This window comes from Rhipicephalus microplus, chromosome X (genome assembly GCF_043290135.1).
Source record: "Rhipicephalus microplus isolate Deutch F79 chromosome X, USDA_Rmic, whole genome shotgun sequence".
Classification (NCBI taxonomy): domain Eukaryota; kingdom Metazoa; phylum Arthropoda; class Arachnida; order Ixodida; family Ixodidae; genus Rhipicephalus; species Rhipicephalus microplus.
This window is the reverse complement of record NC_134710.1, coordinates 356678784-356697392: the sequence shown is the minus strand read 5'-3', so window position 1 is coordinate 356697392 and position 18609 is coordinate 356678784. Positions and strand designations below refer to the sequence as shown.

General features: G+C 45.1%; 1 protein-coding gene across 2 annotated transcripts in view; it reads right to left on the bottom strand.

The window, feature by feature from the left end:
- LOC119161982 (mechanosensory protein 2) overlaps positions 1–18609 on the bottom strand; it is a 504482-nt gene that overhangs the window by 271537 nt on the left and 214336 nt on the right. For both annotated transcript variants that reach the window (XM_075879857.1, XM_075879858.1), the window contains one exon: positions 9653–9759. In XM_075879857.1, the coding sequence (XP_075735972.1) occupies positions 9653–9759 (107 nt within the window). The remainder of the gene's footprint in view (positions 1–9652; positions 9760–18609) is intronic.

The window sequence follows — 18609 nt, the reverse complement described above, 5'->3', positions numbered from 1 at the left end:
CCCACGAAGAGACTGCCAGGTAACCCCTGTCTGTCCCTACGTGGGAGATGCCCACTACCCGCTAAGCGCGGCCTGTAGGACTAAAATAAAGTTTCTCCGTTTCATTACATTTTTACGACACGATCTATTTCTGCTCATGCACTCCATGTTGCAGCACTCATATATACTGTGGTGCACAGAATTTCTCAATGCACTTGGCCATAAAAACAAAGTAGCCAAAACAATGAGTGTCTTTCCGCTGCGCTGGACTTCAAGCTGACCCGGCGTGGATGCGATAGAAGAGGGTGGCTTCCATTATGTTAAGTATTGCAATTAGGCACTCAAGACTGACATAGCAGAGACCACAGCTAACGTTAAGCGGCCCAATGTAGACTTCTCCATAGTATTCCGGTTACCGTCGTAAGTATCTTTAGTTCGCCTAAACTGCTGTACTTAGTGCTTAAGGGTGAGCCTGTGGCCTGCGAAAGCCACTGTTCAAAAAGAGGGCTTAAGACCATTAAAAAGCTCTATATTATGACCTCATTGCCATTTGTTCTTACACATTTTGAAACGTGAAGTAGAAAAGTCAGACGGGAAAAAAATATTCTAGCTTTAAGCCCTCTCACAGACATGTACAATCAATTAAATAGATTGGACGATTTCTTGCTATTCGTTACCATAGAAACTTTGACCTGATGTTACACCGCACTAGGTAGATTCAGTGCACGAATGTAATTTTTATTCCACAAGAAGACTGGTATGATAATTTTTTTTGTACGTAGCCATGCTGTGCGAAGGAATTAATAGGTGCCGTAGGTTCTTGAAGTGTCAGGCGGAAATAGGAACATATCTGGAAAGGTGGTACACCGTTTTTATGTTTTTGTTATGCGTGCGAAGTTGCGATACATTTTTATTTGCGCGATTCCGGTTGCAATAGCTCTCTAAGTGTGAGTGTAGAGCACGCATTGAGTTTACGCCCAGAAGATTCTTCAAGGCATTCTGCAGCATTGTTGGAGCCATTGTTGAAGTTACTGAATCACCTAAATATTCCGAAATATTTTAGAGGAGAGAAAAATATTTCTTTAAGGAAAGACAGAGAACTATGCCGGTGTGTATGAAGGCACCCACGTGCTACTATTTATAGTAAAAGGGCCCCTCGGTGGTGGTCCAGGGGCTAAGGTACTTGGCTGCTGACCCGCAGGTCGCGGGATCGATTTCCGGCTGTAGAGCTGCATTTTCATTGCAGGTGAAAATTCTGTAGGCGCGTGTGCTCAGAGTTGGGTGCACGTTAAAGAACAGCAGATGGTCGAAGTTTCCGGAGCCCACCACTACGGTGCCTCTCATAACCATATGGCGGTTTTGGGACGTTAAACCCCACATATCAAACAATGAATAGTAGAAGGGGACTGCGGACAGAAATACCGTAGAATCAGCAGGGCAGGGAAAAAGAGGCAAAAAAGAAAACAATATTTTGATTGCATTACGGGCTTGTGAAATCGTAATCATTGTCACGTAAGTCACATAACGTTTAATGTTCTCGAGAGACCTGCACAGAAAGTTCAAGATTTTAAGTTTCTGACCCGAGACACTGGTTACATACATCACAAGACCACTGCTTCGGGACACACTGTCATATTTCACTGCACTTCCGGACACTGAGGCGTTTAAGAATAGAAAAGTGGATCTGGCCACACATAGAAGTTCATACTTGAGTAAAATACGGTGCACATACGTCATTAAATTAGGCGTACGAGTCATTGCAAAGAAGCACGCCCACAAAGAAAGGAATCGATGACAAAATATTTCGACCCGCCACAGTGGTTTAGGGGATAAAGCACTCGGCTGCTGACCCGCCGGTCGCATAACTGAATCTTCGCCGTAGCGGCCGCATTTTTAATCGAAGCCAAAGTGCTCGAGGCCCGTGTTCTCAGATTCAGGTGAACGTTGAAGAACCCCGGGTGATCAAAATTTCTGGAGTCCTCCGCAACGGCATCTCTGATATTGATATCGTGGTTTTGGGACGTTGAACCACACTAATTATAAAGTTTTCGCCTCAGGAATACTTTCACCCTTCCATAGACCGTGACTCAAAGTTAAAACTTCCACATTTCCTTCCACGTGACCTTTAGACGCTCTATCACTCACTTCGCCTCAACGCAACGTTCACGAACTGCTACATGTGTCACATTAGTCTAAACCATATTGTCCCAAACATGGTGCACAAGAAATGGTGAAACATATTTTGTCAGATTGCAAGGCAGAAAAGAAGAACAAGCTTGTCTTCAATGTAAAATACCCTCAGCTTTTCAAGCCCTGCTCGACTTAGGTACTTAATATAAACATAAAACCTGTTCAAACTGGGACGTCTTTTCTTTTCGGCACTGAAGGTCTCTTTGATGGTCAGGATAATAAAAAAAATTAACAGAAAATTTTGTTTCTTGCAATGAAATGCCTTCTTGAAAAGAAATAGGTCTGCGCTGAGTAACGCTCGTTGAAATATGGACAGAACCGATAATAATAATTAAAGAACAAACGTGGCACTGTCAGGCAGTGTTTCGGCACTTTCGTTTTTGTTGAATTCCCTCTGATAATTTGAATTCCCGGAGAAGTGTAGCTTCCGAGAGAACTTAATTCGTTTTTTACATAAAAATGCGCAAAGAATTGTGTAATTACAGAGGAGAAAAAAAGCTTCATTTATCGCGGAGCAAACACCTTTCTGAATGGGCAGCGAATCGCAAGTGCAGGCGAGAGAGAAACGATTTTCGCAGAACGGAAAAAGTTTGCTAATTACCGACTCCGAAGAAAAGTTCGGCAGAGTGATTGAACGTTTTCGATCTCTGGGGAAGCTTAAACTTCAAAACTCGCAGAAGAACAAATTTAAAATAAAGCTTTCAATTTTTTTTTTCTTTTTCTCTCTCTGTTTCAGGGGTTGGTACTTTAATCTCTTCGCAGTCAACGCATTCACGTAGAACGTAAGCGGAGAGACTGGCGCAAGGCCAGCCTAATTCGGCGCTCATAAGGGTTCGAGTGCGAGCGCACGCCTCCGTCAGAGGGCCGTAATGCGTTTCGTGCTTTCGATACGCGACAACGTCGGCGCGATGCGACCAACTCGGGGCGCAGCAGATTGATGGCCGGGAAACTTGGCGTCGACGCTAATTCGGGCCTAAGAAAGGCAGCAAGCACCGGCCACTGGACAGAGGAGGGCGCGCCGCCTCAGGCAAGAGGCCGGAAAAATACGCCGTAATGAGGACGTTCCCGAGCGTCTGCGAAGAGCGGAGTCTCTGCAGTAGCGAGTATTTATTATTCTGCCCCTCGAACGCCAGACCCTTGGCCAGCAGCATTAGATGGTAAATCACTACTTTGTCCCTTCTTTTTAGATGCTGGGAAACGAAACGAGCTGCCTGGTAAAGGCGAAATACCAAGAACGCACATGCTACATGGTGCCCTATCGTGTAGTGCAATATTTATTATTTCTTTATTTATTAAAACAAAAAAACCTTAGGTGTCTCTTGAAACATGAAAATTGATCGTCGAACACGTCCGGGGCAGCAACTCAAGTGACGCAAAAATCGTCACCATGCGGGGACGTCCATACATGACGTCATCGAATGATGACGCATGTGTGCCTCATGCACGTCGCCATACATGAGAGACCCTGGGAGATGTCCTGTCAGTGTTTCTGAGAGAAATAGATGCTCTAGCGAAATACCACAAAGTCATAGGAGGCCATATTTTTAAAAAAAAATCGACAGGGTGATTATGAGTGACCCTAAAACTTGCTTGTCTGTTGAATAATAGTAGTACAAAAATAGTGCAGGATTTATGATCAGTGACACTGCTGTAATGGCAAAAAATGGCACACATGTCTTTTACCTGCATACAAAAGTGCACCCCCGGTTGCTCCAAGTTCCATATTCTCACGAAATGCAGCTCTTCACCTGAACTAGGACTGACCAAAAGTGTAACAACACAATTAATGCTGAAAGAGCACATTGATGCATTTGCGCATAAAGTGAAACAAAAACGTACTATTACTGGTTTTTGCGTGCGTAGTTCTCTATATTACCTTGAATTTGTCGCCTTTCACCTTATTACGGTAACATATGATCGCACAGGGCCTGCATTACGCTTAGCCACGAAGGAAGAACCGAGTGCCATATAATATATACAAGTATATCTGACAAGTTCCTATTGCAAGAAGTACACGCGAAACTCGGAGAATGTGCCAGCAGGGCCAAGCAAATATTTGGATAGAGCTGGCCCTGAATGGGCGATGCACGTAAGCCATTTCCCCGACACAGTCTCCTCTGCGAAACGCGACTGGCACATGCTCTGGTCAGATTGCATACGATACGTGACAGGAATGGTTGGGTCAATGTTAGCTTGTAACTCGACGGGACGCAGCCGGGCAGATGTTCTTCTATGGTCAAGGGTGCGCCCCGGATTACTTTGAACGCCTCTTTCGATTCGTGTTCTAGAACACTTAGCACTCTCCGCGAATGTGAGGACAGTTTGCCTTCACTATTCGGACAGCGTACGGCGTTTCAGCGCCTCGAAGCTGTATAAACGCACGCGATACAAATGTAAGCCCTTACTTGATCAGCGAGTGCTAAGAAGAGCGAAAAGTGGGGTCCTTATTTCCCGTATTTTCTCCTGAAAGATGAGTTACGTGTTCGTTTTCTGCCAAAGGGCTCATACCCAAAGAGTTGGCTTATACGATGTGCCATTCGGCTGCTCAGGGTGGGGTGGTACAATTAAATCGCACTCTGTTTGCCTAAAAAAGTGTCAATGGTTGCATTTTTACATAGAGAAAGCAGAACTGAGGAGAGGCCCTATCGTATCCCAATTCGTTGCGATAAGTGTGGAAGTAGTGACGTCAATTTGAAGGGGCAAACGAACCGGTATGGAGTAAGGAAAACAGACGACTCCTAGTGGCGGGCTCTACGCGCGGGTTCGCTTCTGCGTGGTAGTCACGGCGTAATCCTAGCGCTAATTGTGTGGTTTGTATGTAGTCAAATGCTGCGAGCACACGTTTGCCGGGGTGTGCGTGCGTGGCAGAACGAAGCACTGTACGCTGAAGTTCATGGAAATTTTTAGTGTAGCAGCCATAAAGCATCGGTAGGTGCCTTAATCAAAAACATTCAGCTCGTGCATTATTGTATTCTAATTTACCCCGCAGCAACTTGCGCGTTCCGCTAGGTGGGAGGCTTTTGTTTGCTTCTCTTGTAGACCGATTAGCGCGGCTCTTTGCTCGTATATACATGGTGTGAGAAGTGGCTGAGACAGATGGTGGCACACCGGGGCCATACCCCGGTAATTTTGTTCGCCATGGCATACAGAGTGAAAATTGACCACTTTATGGGTGTGCTGCCCCCCACCCGTCCCCTCCCCCATAAAACATTTCTCCCGACGCCCCTGGGTGTGAGCGTGGCACTGAACGATCTCAACGGCTTTTTTAGTAGCTATTCAGTGCAACGTCAAGCTGGCTTCACGGCAAACGTGGCTTCACGACAAAGTGAAGACGCCGCTGTTTGTGCGATTGTGCACGGAAAGTTTGTATTTGCAGCACGCACACAACTATCGAGTGCACACCACACAATACATACACCACGTATTCCAATAAAAACAGCGAAACTTCATTGTCCTTCCCTATGAAGGACACAATCTCCAAAAACGCGATACAATGTCTTTGGCACATTTCATGTATGGCGTGTAAGACGCCAAAGAGAAAAGTTCGCGTGTGTTCCGCGTTTACACAATGAGTTAGGACCAAGACAGCATACAGCGAGGAGCTTCGCGTGTGAATATCATGCAGTCTCAATCAGCAATCAAGCGAACATGCGTGCACATAAAAAGTGACACCAGGTATTTTGCAAACTGCATGATATTTGCAACGAGTATACGCCACAGCTGGTCATTGCGTAGCTTTCCTAAAGAACACACCGGAACAGCGAATGAGAATCACCCGAGATGCCGGTGCTGCTTCCATGGCGAAAAAAAAAGAAGGGATTGCAAACATCTGACTGCAAAAGTATTGCGACCCTCTTGATGTGCCCATGTGTTTGCAAATGACGCGGCGGAAATGGCGAAGCATTAAGATGCTTCTTCCCTGGATGGCGACGCCGGTGTTTGCGATGTGGATGCTTCACGAATGTAGCGCCCGCGCTTCTGCTCCATATTACTTCCTCCATGCATTTTTACATTGACCTCTCTCCCGAGTGCTTACACACATGCACGCGCAGACACATCGGGGGAAACCGTTTATCGCGGTAAAAGGCTCACATGCCATTCGAGCAACGTCACCGTCTCATAGTTAGGCAAGCGTTCGGTGGTACGATGGTGAGTTCATGATTGTGGGATAAGATAGTGGTCTGGCAGACTACTTCCACGACATCATCATACTACAACAAAAACGTCTCCCCTGCCTACGTTTTTTGAACATGCCGCTGGCTTTGTGGTGAACAATGTTCGCAGCCATCGACTGAGATACTGTCACGTTTTTCCATGCGTACATGACATCATGTTTGTTCAACGAATTAGTAAGCAGAAGATTACATGAAAAGCAAAGCATAGCTAAAGCTATGAACCCTACTTGATACATTTTTTAGCACACTACAATAGTATTAACGAATGACCTTTTCGAGAAAGCTTGACTGTACTATACTGAATGCCACATAATTTTGAAGAAAACGCAAAGATGGAATAATGACAGTGTTACGCTGCGCCTTCAACATGAAAATATTATTGTCACAAAACATAGTGTTGCGTGTGACATGTTTATATTTTTTTATTTATATGTGGGGTTTAACATCCCAAAACCACGATATTATTAAGAGAGACGCCGTATTGGAGGACTCCGAATATTTCCACCACCTGGGTTTCTTTAACGTGAACCCAAATCTGAGCACACGGGCCTTTTGTTGCGTGTGACATATACTATGGGTAATAGATTATTGATAATGGTAGTGACAACATCCATCATGCACGGGGCGCATTCGCGTTTGTGTAGGTCACGTAAACGTATCTTTGTCTTAGCAAACACTTTAGCATTGTGTAGCAATGTATTAAAAATAGCAATGCCTGTTTCTCTAGTCGTTGCACGACTTATTGTAGAGTACCTTTCTTTTCCTAAACTCTTCTTTTTAAATATTATATCTGGCTCTCCACTTCTCTAAAAACGGTAATGAACTGTCTTTTGGAATTGTGATAAATTTGATAACCAACAGGAAATCACCTTGTGAAATTACGATAGCTCACATGTTTTCAATGTTTACTCCGCAGCGTTCTCGAGCATATTTGTTGACATTTAACGTCCCAAAACCACGACATAATTATAAGGAGATGCCGTAGTTAAGGGCACCAAATATTTTGACCATCCGGTGTTCCCTAAAGTGCACCCAAATCTAAATACACGGGTCTCTGGTATCATAGCCTCTATTGAAATTCGATTCTGTGATTTTATACCAATGTCGTGTGATGCTGCAGCATATTCACAAATACCTTGAAATGGGAGTCGGTATCCTCCCTCTCTTAAAAAAAAGGAAGCAAAGCACACCTATGCTAAAACGGTTTGTGAAATAAAATAAAACCGCAGTAGTGTTGGACATATTACTAGCAAAGCTTATCAAGCCATGGCGAAGACAACTTGCGAACAATAACCAACACTCTGCGAATCTGGCCCGTGGCCCTGTGCACGCAAATGACCTTGACATCTTACTTCAAACTTTTTCTATAAAAAAAACTTCTAGCAAAATGACGGAAGGGGTTTTTTTTTACGTCGCGCAAAATTAGAACCATTTTTGTGGCCTGTGCATAAACATGAACCGACCAGCCCAACAAAGAGTACTTCTAAGCTTGATACGGCACATAGGCGTAGGGGAAGTGAAGGACTAGAGATAAATAGAGCCTGCGAATGAAAAAATCTCTTGGGGTGGCGTCGTGAATTCCTGATAAGTTTTTAAGCTCATTGTAGGAGCATATTCTCGACAATCCTAATGCTGGATGGATGGATGGATGCTATGAGCGTCCCCTTTATAACGGGGTGGTGACAAGTATGCCACCAGGCTCGACAAAAAAAAAAAAAACTTTTTTTCTTTTTATGTTGGCCTAATGCCTCTACTTCGATAAATTCTATCTTAATGGAAAAAAAGGTAAATTTTCAGCTTAAGTTCTCTGCCATTTACGGCACACTGTCCATATTTTATTTTTCCAATATTTATTTTTGTCCTTTCTCTCTAATTTTCTGCCACCAATACTCTAACCGTCTCTTACTTATTTCAATCGCGGGTGTGTTCAGCTTTCCATTGTTGTCCCTAAAACCCAAGGCTTCCTGTAGGCTCGTGCCCAAACGTACACCTGGGTGGATATCTCCACATTCAATCAGAACATGCTCCGCCGTTTCCTTATCTTTCCCGCAGCATGTGCATTGTTCTTCTTCTTTACTGAATCTTGCTTTATAACTACGCGTTCTAAGGCAACCCGATCTTGCTTCAAACAGTAAAGCGCTTCCCCTTGAATTATCGTAAAATGCCTCCCTCCTTATTTCATTTTTGCCCCTTCGGTAGTTACTCAAAGCCGGTTTTTTCTCCATAGCTGCCATCCAGTAAATCCTCTCCGCCTCCCGGACTTTTCCCTTAACGCTCTTTGTTGACATACGGCTTACAATACCAGCCGTATACTTACTAGTGAGTCTTCTAGTTCTTTTTCTCCACTGTGTGTCCACGCTCTTCCTATACAAATAACGGAACACCTTCTCTGCCCATCTACTCTCCTTCATATTTCTTAGCCTTTCTTCGAACCTTATTTTGCTCTGCGCTTCCCTCGCCTCAAAACCTGCCCACCCCATATCGCCCTTCACAGCCTCGTTTGTCGTCTTCCCGTGAGCACCCAACGCGAGGCGTTCCACAGTCCTTTGATTTACATCCATTCCCGCTTGCACCTCTGCCCTCATGCACACCACTGGACATATTGCTGAAAAACGCCGCTCTGTGGCAAGGGTCACTTACTAATCAGAAACTTTGTGGATAAGGGTTAGGACCTCTCCTTGAAATTCATTACGCACGATTAACGTCAGTATTACAAATTGTGTGTACAGTCGGTGTACTGGTTAATTTATTCTGTTTTCTTTAGAGACAAATATGTGTGTCAGTTGAGAGGCAAGAACTGTTACGCACGTCAGTGTGCTTGGCCGACGAACCGAAAGCGAAAACATCGCGATACTTCTATTTGTATAATGACTGTATGCTAAATTATCACGCGTCCGCAAAATGTGACTGCAAGATTACGTGGTCTAGTTGGCTGCTTGTTCATTTTTGTTGTTACCGCGCGTACTCGCGTTTCTACGAATCGTTTGCACCTGTAAAGCATGCTTTGCCTTTGAATAAAAATAAGTGCAGTGAAAACCGCTTCTTGGTGCATACGTTACGTTCACAGTTTTGCGAGCGTGCGCACTCATTTTCTTCGCTTAAAAGAAGATAATGTTGAGCAGACTTAGTTGTGTGAAAATTCCATATACTTTTGGGTGTGGGTTAACCGCTTATGATTCTTGGTTGGAGTATAACATGTCCAAGCAAGATCCATGCTGCGGCATATATTGTGACATAGTGTCATTCTGTACACTGTTGTGTTTGTAGCTACAAAATGTACCAAAACTTCTCGTGCAACAAAAACTCACCTTGATGCAGAAGAAGAGTGAGAAGGGGAACGTAACAGATATGACCAGCAGTGAGATGAAGGTCAAGATGATAGAGCACACATTGGTCCCATCCGATGACCGGGAGCCTAGAGGGGGGATGAGAAGACAGGACATTTAGCGTGGTGACACCTAAATGAATATTTTTTTTTATTTACGCGCTTCCATGGAAAGAGCTGGAATCACTAGCATGGCGACCATAACTGGAATTCACATGCCCTTCCAAAAGCATATGCCATAAAAAAAACTCGCAAAAATTTTCCACGGTCCTTCGTTATTTTTTTCATCATTGTACTGCTTTCCTGAAGGTTTTAGAGATATTGGAGTTGTTCAACACTTCTAACTCATCTACAGATTTGTTATTGAAAAGTCACAGCTTTGCCGCAAAGGCAAAGCAGTGAACGCGATAGCGAAAAAAATTGGAAGGTCATGCGCAGAATGGCAAGCAGATCGAAACTTGCCCCACGTTTCTCACACACAAATGACGCACGAAACTTACTCACAGGCAGAGATAAACGCAAATGAGCGTCACAGTTGTTACTTCGCTGTGCCTGAAAAACGCGCGCTTATCGGAAACGGAGACTGTGCAACGACTGCAGAGACCATTCTGCGCCCGGTAAGTACAACAAAATTGATCCAATAAAAGCCCAAATCCAGCCAAGTTGAACGATTTTCCCCACCACGAGATAAGCAAGCGCACGCATGAGCATTCTTCCTGCCCCCTCTGCGGGGGGCGAAGTGCACGTGGGAGATGAGAGTGCGCGCCGCCGCGTCGTGACGATGTGGCGATACGTGCTAATTGTGTCATCTTGCTGGCAATTCTCAAAACACGATACATCCCCCCGAGACGGCCGTAACAAACGGTAAGTGGTATATATATATATATATATATATATATATATATATATATATATATATATATATATATATATATATATATATATATATATATATATATATATATATATAGCTTGCCGTTTCGACGTTGAAGGACGTTCTCCTCCGTGACTAAGTGGTTTACGCCTCGAACTCAAGATTCAGAGGTCCCAAGTTCGTTTCCGCGCGCTGGAGTTCCTTTTTGTATTTTTTTTCTTTCTTGCGTTTGCATATATATAGATACGTATACGTATACAGTGAGTGACGGCGATGCCGACGCCGGTGGCAAAGCCCAGCCAAGAGTGTCTCTATAATTGCTATCGTAATAATATGTGTCACAGAAATAAAGACTTAAAAACAGATTTCTATGTCTTTCTTATTTGTCACTGCGAAGCAAGCTGTGATATTGCTGCATTCAGTTAATTTCTTCCATAGAGTCAACTTCCATGTTTACGATCGCAAGAAAATGTAGAGGTCGTGCAATCTAAATCAGCCTTCTTTTTGGGGAGGGATGCGGGGGGAGATCAATCACGTGGCATTTGGCGACATGTCAAAGGAGTGAGTAGGCATAGAAAAGTGTGGCCTCGCGCAGGCGACGTATATGAATTGCTTGCTCGTGTTATTCCACAGCCAGTGCTCCATCCCTATTTCCAAGGGCCCGTTCGCAAAGAAAGTCTACGAGTTGCGCATATCAGAAACAGAGCAAAGTGCTGGGTGCCAGGAGGCGAGAACAGATCCGTCCTTTTCATTCACGAAAAGAACAGCGATACTGCGTGAAAGAACTGGAGGGCAAACAAAGATGGCACACAGGGAGGGGAACGCTTTGCAGTGTGACGTCATGGCGCCCAGCGCCGTTGTTAATTAGCGACGCGCGGCCACCACCGCGCCCAATCAATCAGCTCCACATCGTCAAGGCACAAACGACAAATCACTAAAGAGAAAAAAACTCTAAAGAGGCGAAAAAAAAAAGAAACTGGTGACAGCTCAGCGTCGCGGAGTGAGAAGTGGCCCGTAGCGACCGCTGCGCTCCAACCGCGCTCCTGAATGGTGATAGCAGAGCGCGGCACCCGTGGGGTAGAGAGAAGAGAAAAGTGAGGCGAGTGGGTCACCCAGACACGAGAAGATTAGAAGGGCTGAGACCAGCAAAGGAGAAAAAAACAAAAACAAAGGTGAACTAAAAATGATGAGGACAGCCTCGTGTGTCCTTTCTTATCGTCAGTATTACCACCATTAGAGTGAATTTAATGAATGAAAAAAACAAGACTAAAGTATGGAGAAATAAATATTGGTGATGTTTAAAAGAACGCGACTTGCAAGAACTTGAATAGAGGCGCACTAAAAGGTGATGCAAGGCGAGCTGGAGGCTGATTAAAGACAAGCCGCGCGGAAAGGCATGTAAAGATGGCTAAGAAAAGACATGAAAGAGAACCCGTCCAAGATGCGCTGAAAAGAGAGTAACGAAAAAAACCAATTAGATCGAAAGGCACGCCTTACCCGATCCTTTTGTGCCAAGGTTCGCGGTACACTAAGGTAGCAGCCTGAGCTTGGTGTGACCCCGACGTTGCGAAGGGTTTGAAGAACAAAATGCCCTAAAGATGCTCGCAGCAATGAATACCGCAAAAGAATGGTCGCTTCCTGTGGACATTTCCAGTGAAAGATTTAGTGAAACTACATGAGTGGCTTGATACTTCATATAATCTTTACACCCACAGAATAAACGCAGCTAATAAACACCAAGTATGATGCCTTAACAGTGAGTCTGTCACCATGACAGTGGTATAGGGGTGGACACGACTTCATTAAGCTCCCCTATTTTCAGCACGAAACTAACGGATACTTAGTTAGGAAGAATGGTTGGTGATTGGCACGAGTGGTGGTGTTCAAGTACTTTAGTAGCACACCCAAACTATCCCACAGAATATAACAAAAGTCGTGGTCATCCCTACGCAGTAAATTAAAGTTGTTACGCTAAAACTATTCGTAAGGAAAGTGAATAATTGCGTTCAACCTATTATCACCAAATGTTGCCCATCAACTACACCTAACGTCTCAAAAATGATAAATACTAATGTTCTCGATCTAGCTCATGTATTTCCTCGTGAGTGCAGTGCGTCATGGTCGGCGCCACTGAGTGGCTGGTCATCAGAACTGCTGCGCCGTTTTAGCATAGGTTGAAGAGCTGGCTGGCTCATTCTGCGGAACAAGGCGCCTCGCATTCTCTGTCGACAAGGGCTCTCGAATCGAGGACGAGGGGGCACGCTGGAATTCTACGACAACCCATGCATTAGACCCAGCCGTGCAAACAAACAGCATGGCGATGAGTTTGAAAGACCATCCTTGCTCGCCGCTTCGCACATGCTCATCCGTACACCGTGTTTGCACGCGATGGAGGACAGGCATTCGGCCGATCACATACCCTGTGCGAGCTAGTTTGCGCGAGTTTTCTGGGCTTGAAGGGATCGACAAACGGCCTGTAGTGGTCACGACACTCTGGTAGAAGTGGGAAAACTAAGATATCAACTGGCAGAATCGAGCATTCTTGTCGAGATTGGAATAGGATTCGCATTTTGAAATTAAGCTGGAAATTCACACACACAAAAAGAAAAGAACTGGCATGTCGTGTAAAAGGGCAACTAGCCTTGGTACGGCACGAATGATTCACTTTAATTGATGTACGCAGTCTGCTGTTGCTTAGGGACACCATGATTCATGCTTGAAGTTGTAGCTGGCCTATTATTGGTTATTCCTGCCCAATTGTATGCTGATTACTGTATGAAAGTAATTGAAGCTGAGAAACGGTGCTGCCTTCACGGAAACTAATGTAACAATGTGAAACCGTGGCACATTCGCTCGGCATTTACGCATGCGGAGCAAAACGAGCCGCTGCAAAACGAGCCATGCAAAACGAGCGGCTGCAGTGCTCACCTGCCCCCTTTTGCTCCACGTGTGATGTGTACGTTCATCGGCACTGCAGATTAAAAAAAATCTCACAAAATATTTCATAGCATTTTCTTAGTTACCACTGCAGGATTAGACACTCAGACTGGCGAGTTTTTTTGTTGCAATAAAGTACGACTCGCCTTAGCGAACTGAAGAAGACAGCCATATTTCACATTCTCCATGCAGGCCAATATCATAAAAGCGCCCACCGCGTAACTATAGCGGTTACGGTACTCAAATTCTGACCCGAAGTTCGTGGGTTGAGTCCTGGCCTCAGCGGTTACATTTAGGGGAGGCAAAACTCCAGAGGTCCATGTTTTATGCGACGTCAGTGCACCTTATAGAACACCAGCTGGTCGAAATGTTCGGCACCCTCCACTTCGGCTACCGTCATATTCATATCCTGGCCTTGGCACGTTATATTGTTATACCTGATATATTGTTACATCATAGATGCGACTAAGTAGATTCCGTGCGTAAGCAACACCATCAGTGTCGCACCGGTCTGAGCAGCGCGTAAATCTTCAATGAAACATCAACATTGCCTTTTCTTCTGGAGCCAGCTTGTTCGATGCCCATGACCGAGACCTTTCAAATGTTGGCTGCGATGGTGCACTGACAGCAAGAACGCTGAAGTACCGCCGAATGTAAGGTAACAAACTTCTTTTAAAAATCTCAGTCGTACCAGTGCGTCTTTCCGGGACCCCTCGTATCCGAAGAAGGTTACCAACGCCGCATTTGCATGCGAGAGTGCACGTAATGCTCTCAGACGCTTTATACTCACAGCTCAAAGACCCCAAACACATCTTGTTAACACACACGCTGCCCTACAAACACAGCTTGTGTCGGGAACGAATTTACCTCTGAGAAAGTCACAAGGCAAGAACTGTTGTCTCATTTTTTTATGGAAGCCCCAAACAGCCAAAGCTTTTCTGGGCCCAGTTTCTGTAGAAACGCGCTATGTTTGGCCAAGCGGTGTCAGTAAATTATTGCGAAAAAATCATGACCTTTCCACCAGGCTCTTTTGAACGCAGTGGTATTGGCTGTGACCTTTTTCAACATCTGCTCCAGTCATTACACTTGAATTACTCGTGAGATCAAATTTCAAGCAATCCTGATCAGGAAAAAGAATGTAGTGATTGGGGTGGCCAATGAAAAAAAAAAACACATGGCTCGTTATGCGTTCGCCTAGCACGAGGTGAAGGCCATTTACTTCTTTTTTCCCAACCAGTGAATTGTATTAGTCACCTCCTTCTTTCCCCTCCCCACCTGATTGCGGGATCAGAATCACTGGAAGCTTCCAGCACTTCACATGGTTTTGCAGCGCCTCTGTGATCGGTCAACCTTTTGCTAACGACGGTGCCACGTGGTGACGTGATCGTGTGACTTCACCAACACTGGCGAGCTGAGACGTCACCATGATCACGTCATCATTACGTGACGTTTGATGGGGCGTCCAAGATGTTCACCTTAATACAAACATATGAACCAAAAGCTTGGTAAATCGGTTCCATTGTTCATTCATATACTCTATGGAATGGAATTTTCCAGACGTCTACGTTAATAATTGGCCCCTGCTTCAAAGTTGGTTAGAATTCTACTTGCGAACATGGCTAACGCAACAACTTTTCTTTGCGAATATGGGGTCAACATGATGGCCTCAAGGACCGAAGTACGAAGTAAACAAGCTCGTTGCATCGTTAAGGGCTCGGCTGTGCAACGGCGCTAAGGTCGGCCCCAGAGCACACATCTGGCGTGGAATCGAATGCGTGCTCGTGCGGACACGCGCGTGAAGTGACTCCCGGCGAGCAGGCGCACACGCTATACGCAGTGCAGTCGACTATTCGCTCACTTCCCGGGTACAGGCCGCTGCAGTGACCGTTTCTCCCTTCCTACTGCCGAATCAGGCAGAAAGTCTGGCGATGAAGCCGGGCGCGTTAACGACTCGTCCTCGCCGCCGCAGTCGGCAGCGATCACCGAGATTGGAAATGAAGTTACACGCGAAGGGGTCAAGCAGTCCACCGTCCCCGCAAGTGAACCCAGCGCCGACGTTGCCCGCCGAAGCGGAAGCATAAATCTGCGTGAATAGTTAGAGTGTGTGCACCCAACTGAAGAGGTACAGTGTGCGGGCGTGGGCAGGTGCCCTCGGGTTAATAAAAGTGCAAGTATAGTTAGCGCACCCATTCTCGTTGCCCCTGGCGAACAAAAAAAATTAAAAGGAAGGGAATACCTTAAAGCTACGGAGATCAGTGAGATGGGGCCAGTATTGAGGCCTAATAGTTTTTTTGTACCGTCTAAACCACATGAATCAAAACCACAAAACAATGTTTTGTTTAATATCCTTTCGAAGATTGTTTTGATATGTTTTATATATTGCATCACATATACAGTGGAATATTGATGATACGTCTCTTACGGTAACCGGAAAGTAAAAGTATTATGCAAAAAAGAAAGAAAAACAAAGGAAAGGAAAAGAGGTTAACCAGATGAGCGTCCGGTTTGCTACTCTGCACTGGAGATAAAGGAATGGAGAACATATAGAAAAAGAGAGAAAGAGAGCACTGCGCGTACGAAGAAGTACAGTCAGTCAGTCACTGTGGACGGAGCTTTTCTGGCCAACATGACTTCAGCGTTAAGAGATGCGACTGCGAAATCGCGGCCTTAGAGAGGTTCGTGGGCGATTGGTGGGTACTAGTGAAGTGCTAGAAAACACTAGATTGAGGACCTCCAGCAGTTTTAGGGCAGTTTGGGCTGCGGAAGTATTTAGCTTATTCAAGAGCATCAATACGGCGTCCAGAAGACATCGTAGCGTCGCAGACATTCCCTGGTATTTTTTCGGGTAAGCTGTGGACGACCAACATTGTCACGAACTCGGTCAATGTTGGCTCTGTCTGCTGCAACTGCTTGATTTGCTGGGCCTTACTCTGTGGCTTTGACTTTGGGTGCGGCTCTGCTTTAAGCTTTGGTATTGTCGGCCAAACATAAGTGTTCATGTGCTCTGGTGTAGTGGTGTCCTCAGAAATTTACGTGGACGCGTATGGACTATGAAGCAAAGGAGGTCTTGTCTCTTGTAGATTACGTGACACAGAGTCCCTTTAAATACAATGGCGTCGAGAGTACCGCATTTGGACGACACCAACAGCTTCCCGACGATACGAACAGTCTCACACTATCTGCTTAAAGATGTCCTTTCCCTTCTGTATCTTGGGGCAATAAGTTTAAGCAAAGTCCTCGGACCCGAGGCAATTGCGGCCCTTGAATACACGGTGGCGGAGCAGTAGTCTGCAGCGTGTGGTTCGGCGCAGTGAGCAAATTATCGTGTTTTTACACACGGCGCTCACTTGTCTAAATCTAAAACATTTGTGACAATGAAGAGGCCATCAGATGAAAAGTCAAACAGGATGCCGAAAGTGTCCTGCCTTGATATGCGAGGGCAGATATTAACCCTTGTATGCTAGTTTTATGCTAGCTTTGTATGATAGTTAGGAAGCGAGACTCGCCCATGCCAGACATGTGTATGATATCGATGCCATCAACCACTGACACCCCAAGACAGGTGAAGTTTGTGTTTGAAACAGAGATTTCGACATCATAAATGACACCAGTAGTGGTACCACTGCTCAAGGGATGTACGAGTGAACTTTTATGCCCTCTAATTCCATAATTTTACTCCATGCGCTCAGTGCAGTCTCGTGTGCAACGTCGATATCAAGGAAATTTTTTCGCAAATTGGCTCTGGCGTCTCTTGCTTCAGCAGGCACCGCCACTTTGAGAAGCACCAAAACCGACTGTCTGTCGAGTCACCTCCAGTTATCGGTAGCTAGCTCTGGTACAAATATAATTGCAGTGACCGCGGTTTTCTGAGTAGATTTTACAGTAGACTTGCCTGAGGTCAGAGAGGACTCAGCGTTTACGCGCTTCACTTTACGGCTTTGTACAAGTTCAAAGTGGTCATCAGGCTATTCACACTGCTGAGTGACTAGACACTAGTGTCGCGGCTGTCTGATGCACCTCCTGGAGACAGCTGCAATTCACGGTGAGGGCGCGGGGACTCTTATACTTCCATCGGTTTTAGGACCAGAGATTCTGCGGTGCATGCAGAAATAGTAAGCAACTAACGTATCAGTAGTCACAAGTATTCTGCAAACACCAGGCTGAAAAAAGGAAGGATAATACGCATACTATGTCAGCAACACACCTTTATTGTGCATTATCTAGGTAGCTGGTAAAATTGCGCTGCACTTTCTTTGTTTCGTTATTGGTTCGCTGCGGCGACGCCTGGCAGCGCTCGTTTTGCGCCACAAAACTAATGCTGCTTCGACATGAGCGGCTGAGCAACGTGTAGATCTGAGTTAGTTGGAACGCGGTTTGAGCCGGCATGCTGCAGAATAAATGTAGAATTTCCAGAGATATCGGTGAAAAACTACTGTCACCGTCACATTGTTTAATTTTGGGCAGAAATGTGATGGCATTGAACGCATGAAAGAGCATTATTTTCAAGAGACGCTGATCGGGAATAAAAAACAAAAACCCATTATGTAAAACCGTATGAACCAGATTCCACTGCACACTGAATATTTTTGTGACCCTACTCAGATTTCATATACATTATCTGGGTTTGATGGTATATGCAATATTAAGGCTTTACCGCAAGCCACTGTTTCTAGCTCAGACAGTGCTGACGATCAATAGGTAGAATAAGACCTCTGACTTATTTGGTCTCCTCTGCGATATAAAACTTGAAGAACTTTCGTCTTCACTAAGTCTGCAAATATACTCTAAAGAGAAGGCCGATACAAACAGCAAACACGACGCCATAGTAGTTACATGTCTGTGTATACCTTTCTGCCCAGGCTGTCTAATCTTCAGAACTCATCCGTGCATTTAAGTGAAAAATGAGAACTTGAGGAACTGTTAGACTTGCACGAGCCCTTTTAGTTCACAAAAAAAGAAACAGCCGAAACTGTTTTGAAGTAAATGGTAAGAGCCACCTTCTACAAAACATTGTCTACCTACTTTATTTTAATCTGGTAGAAACCTCACTTATGACCACTAGCATGCAGCTTCGGAGGAAGTCATCCTTACTTTAGATAGTTAGACACCTTATCGGCATACGTTTTTGC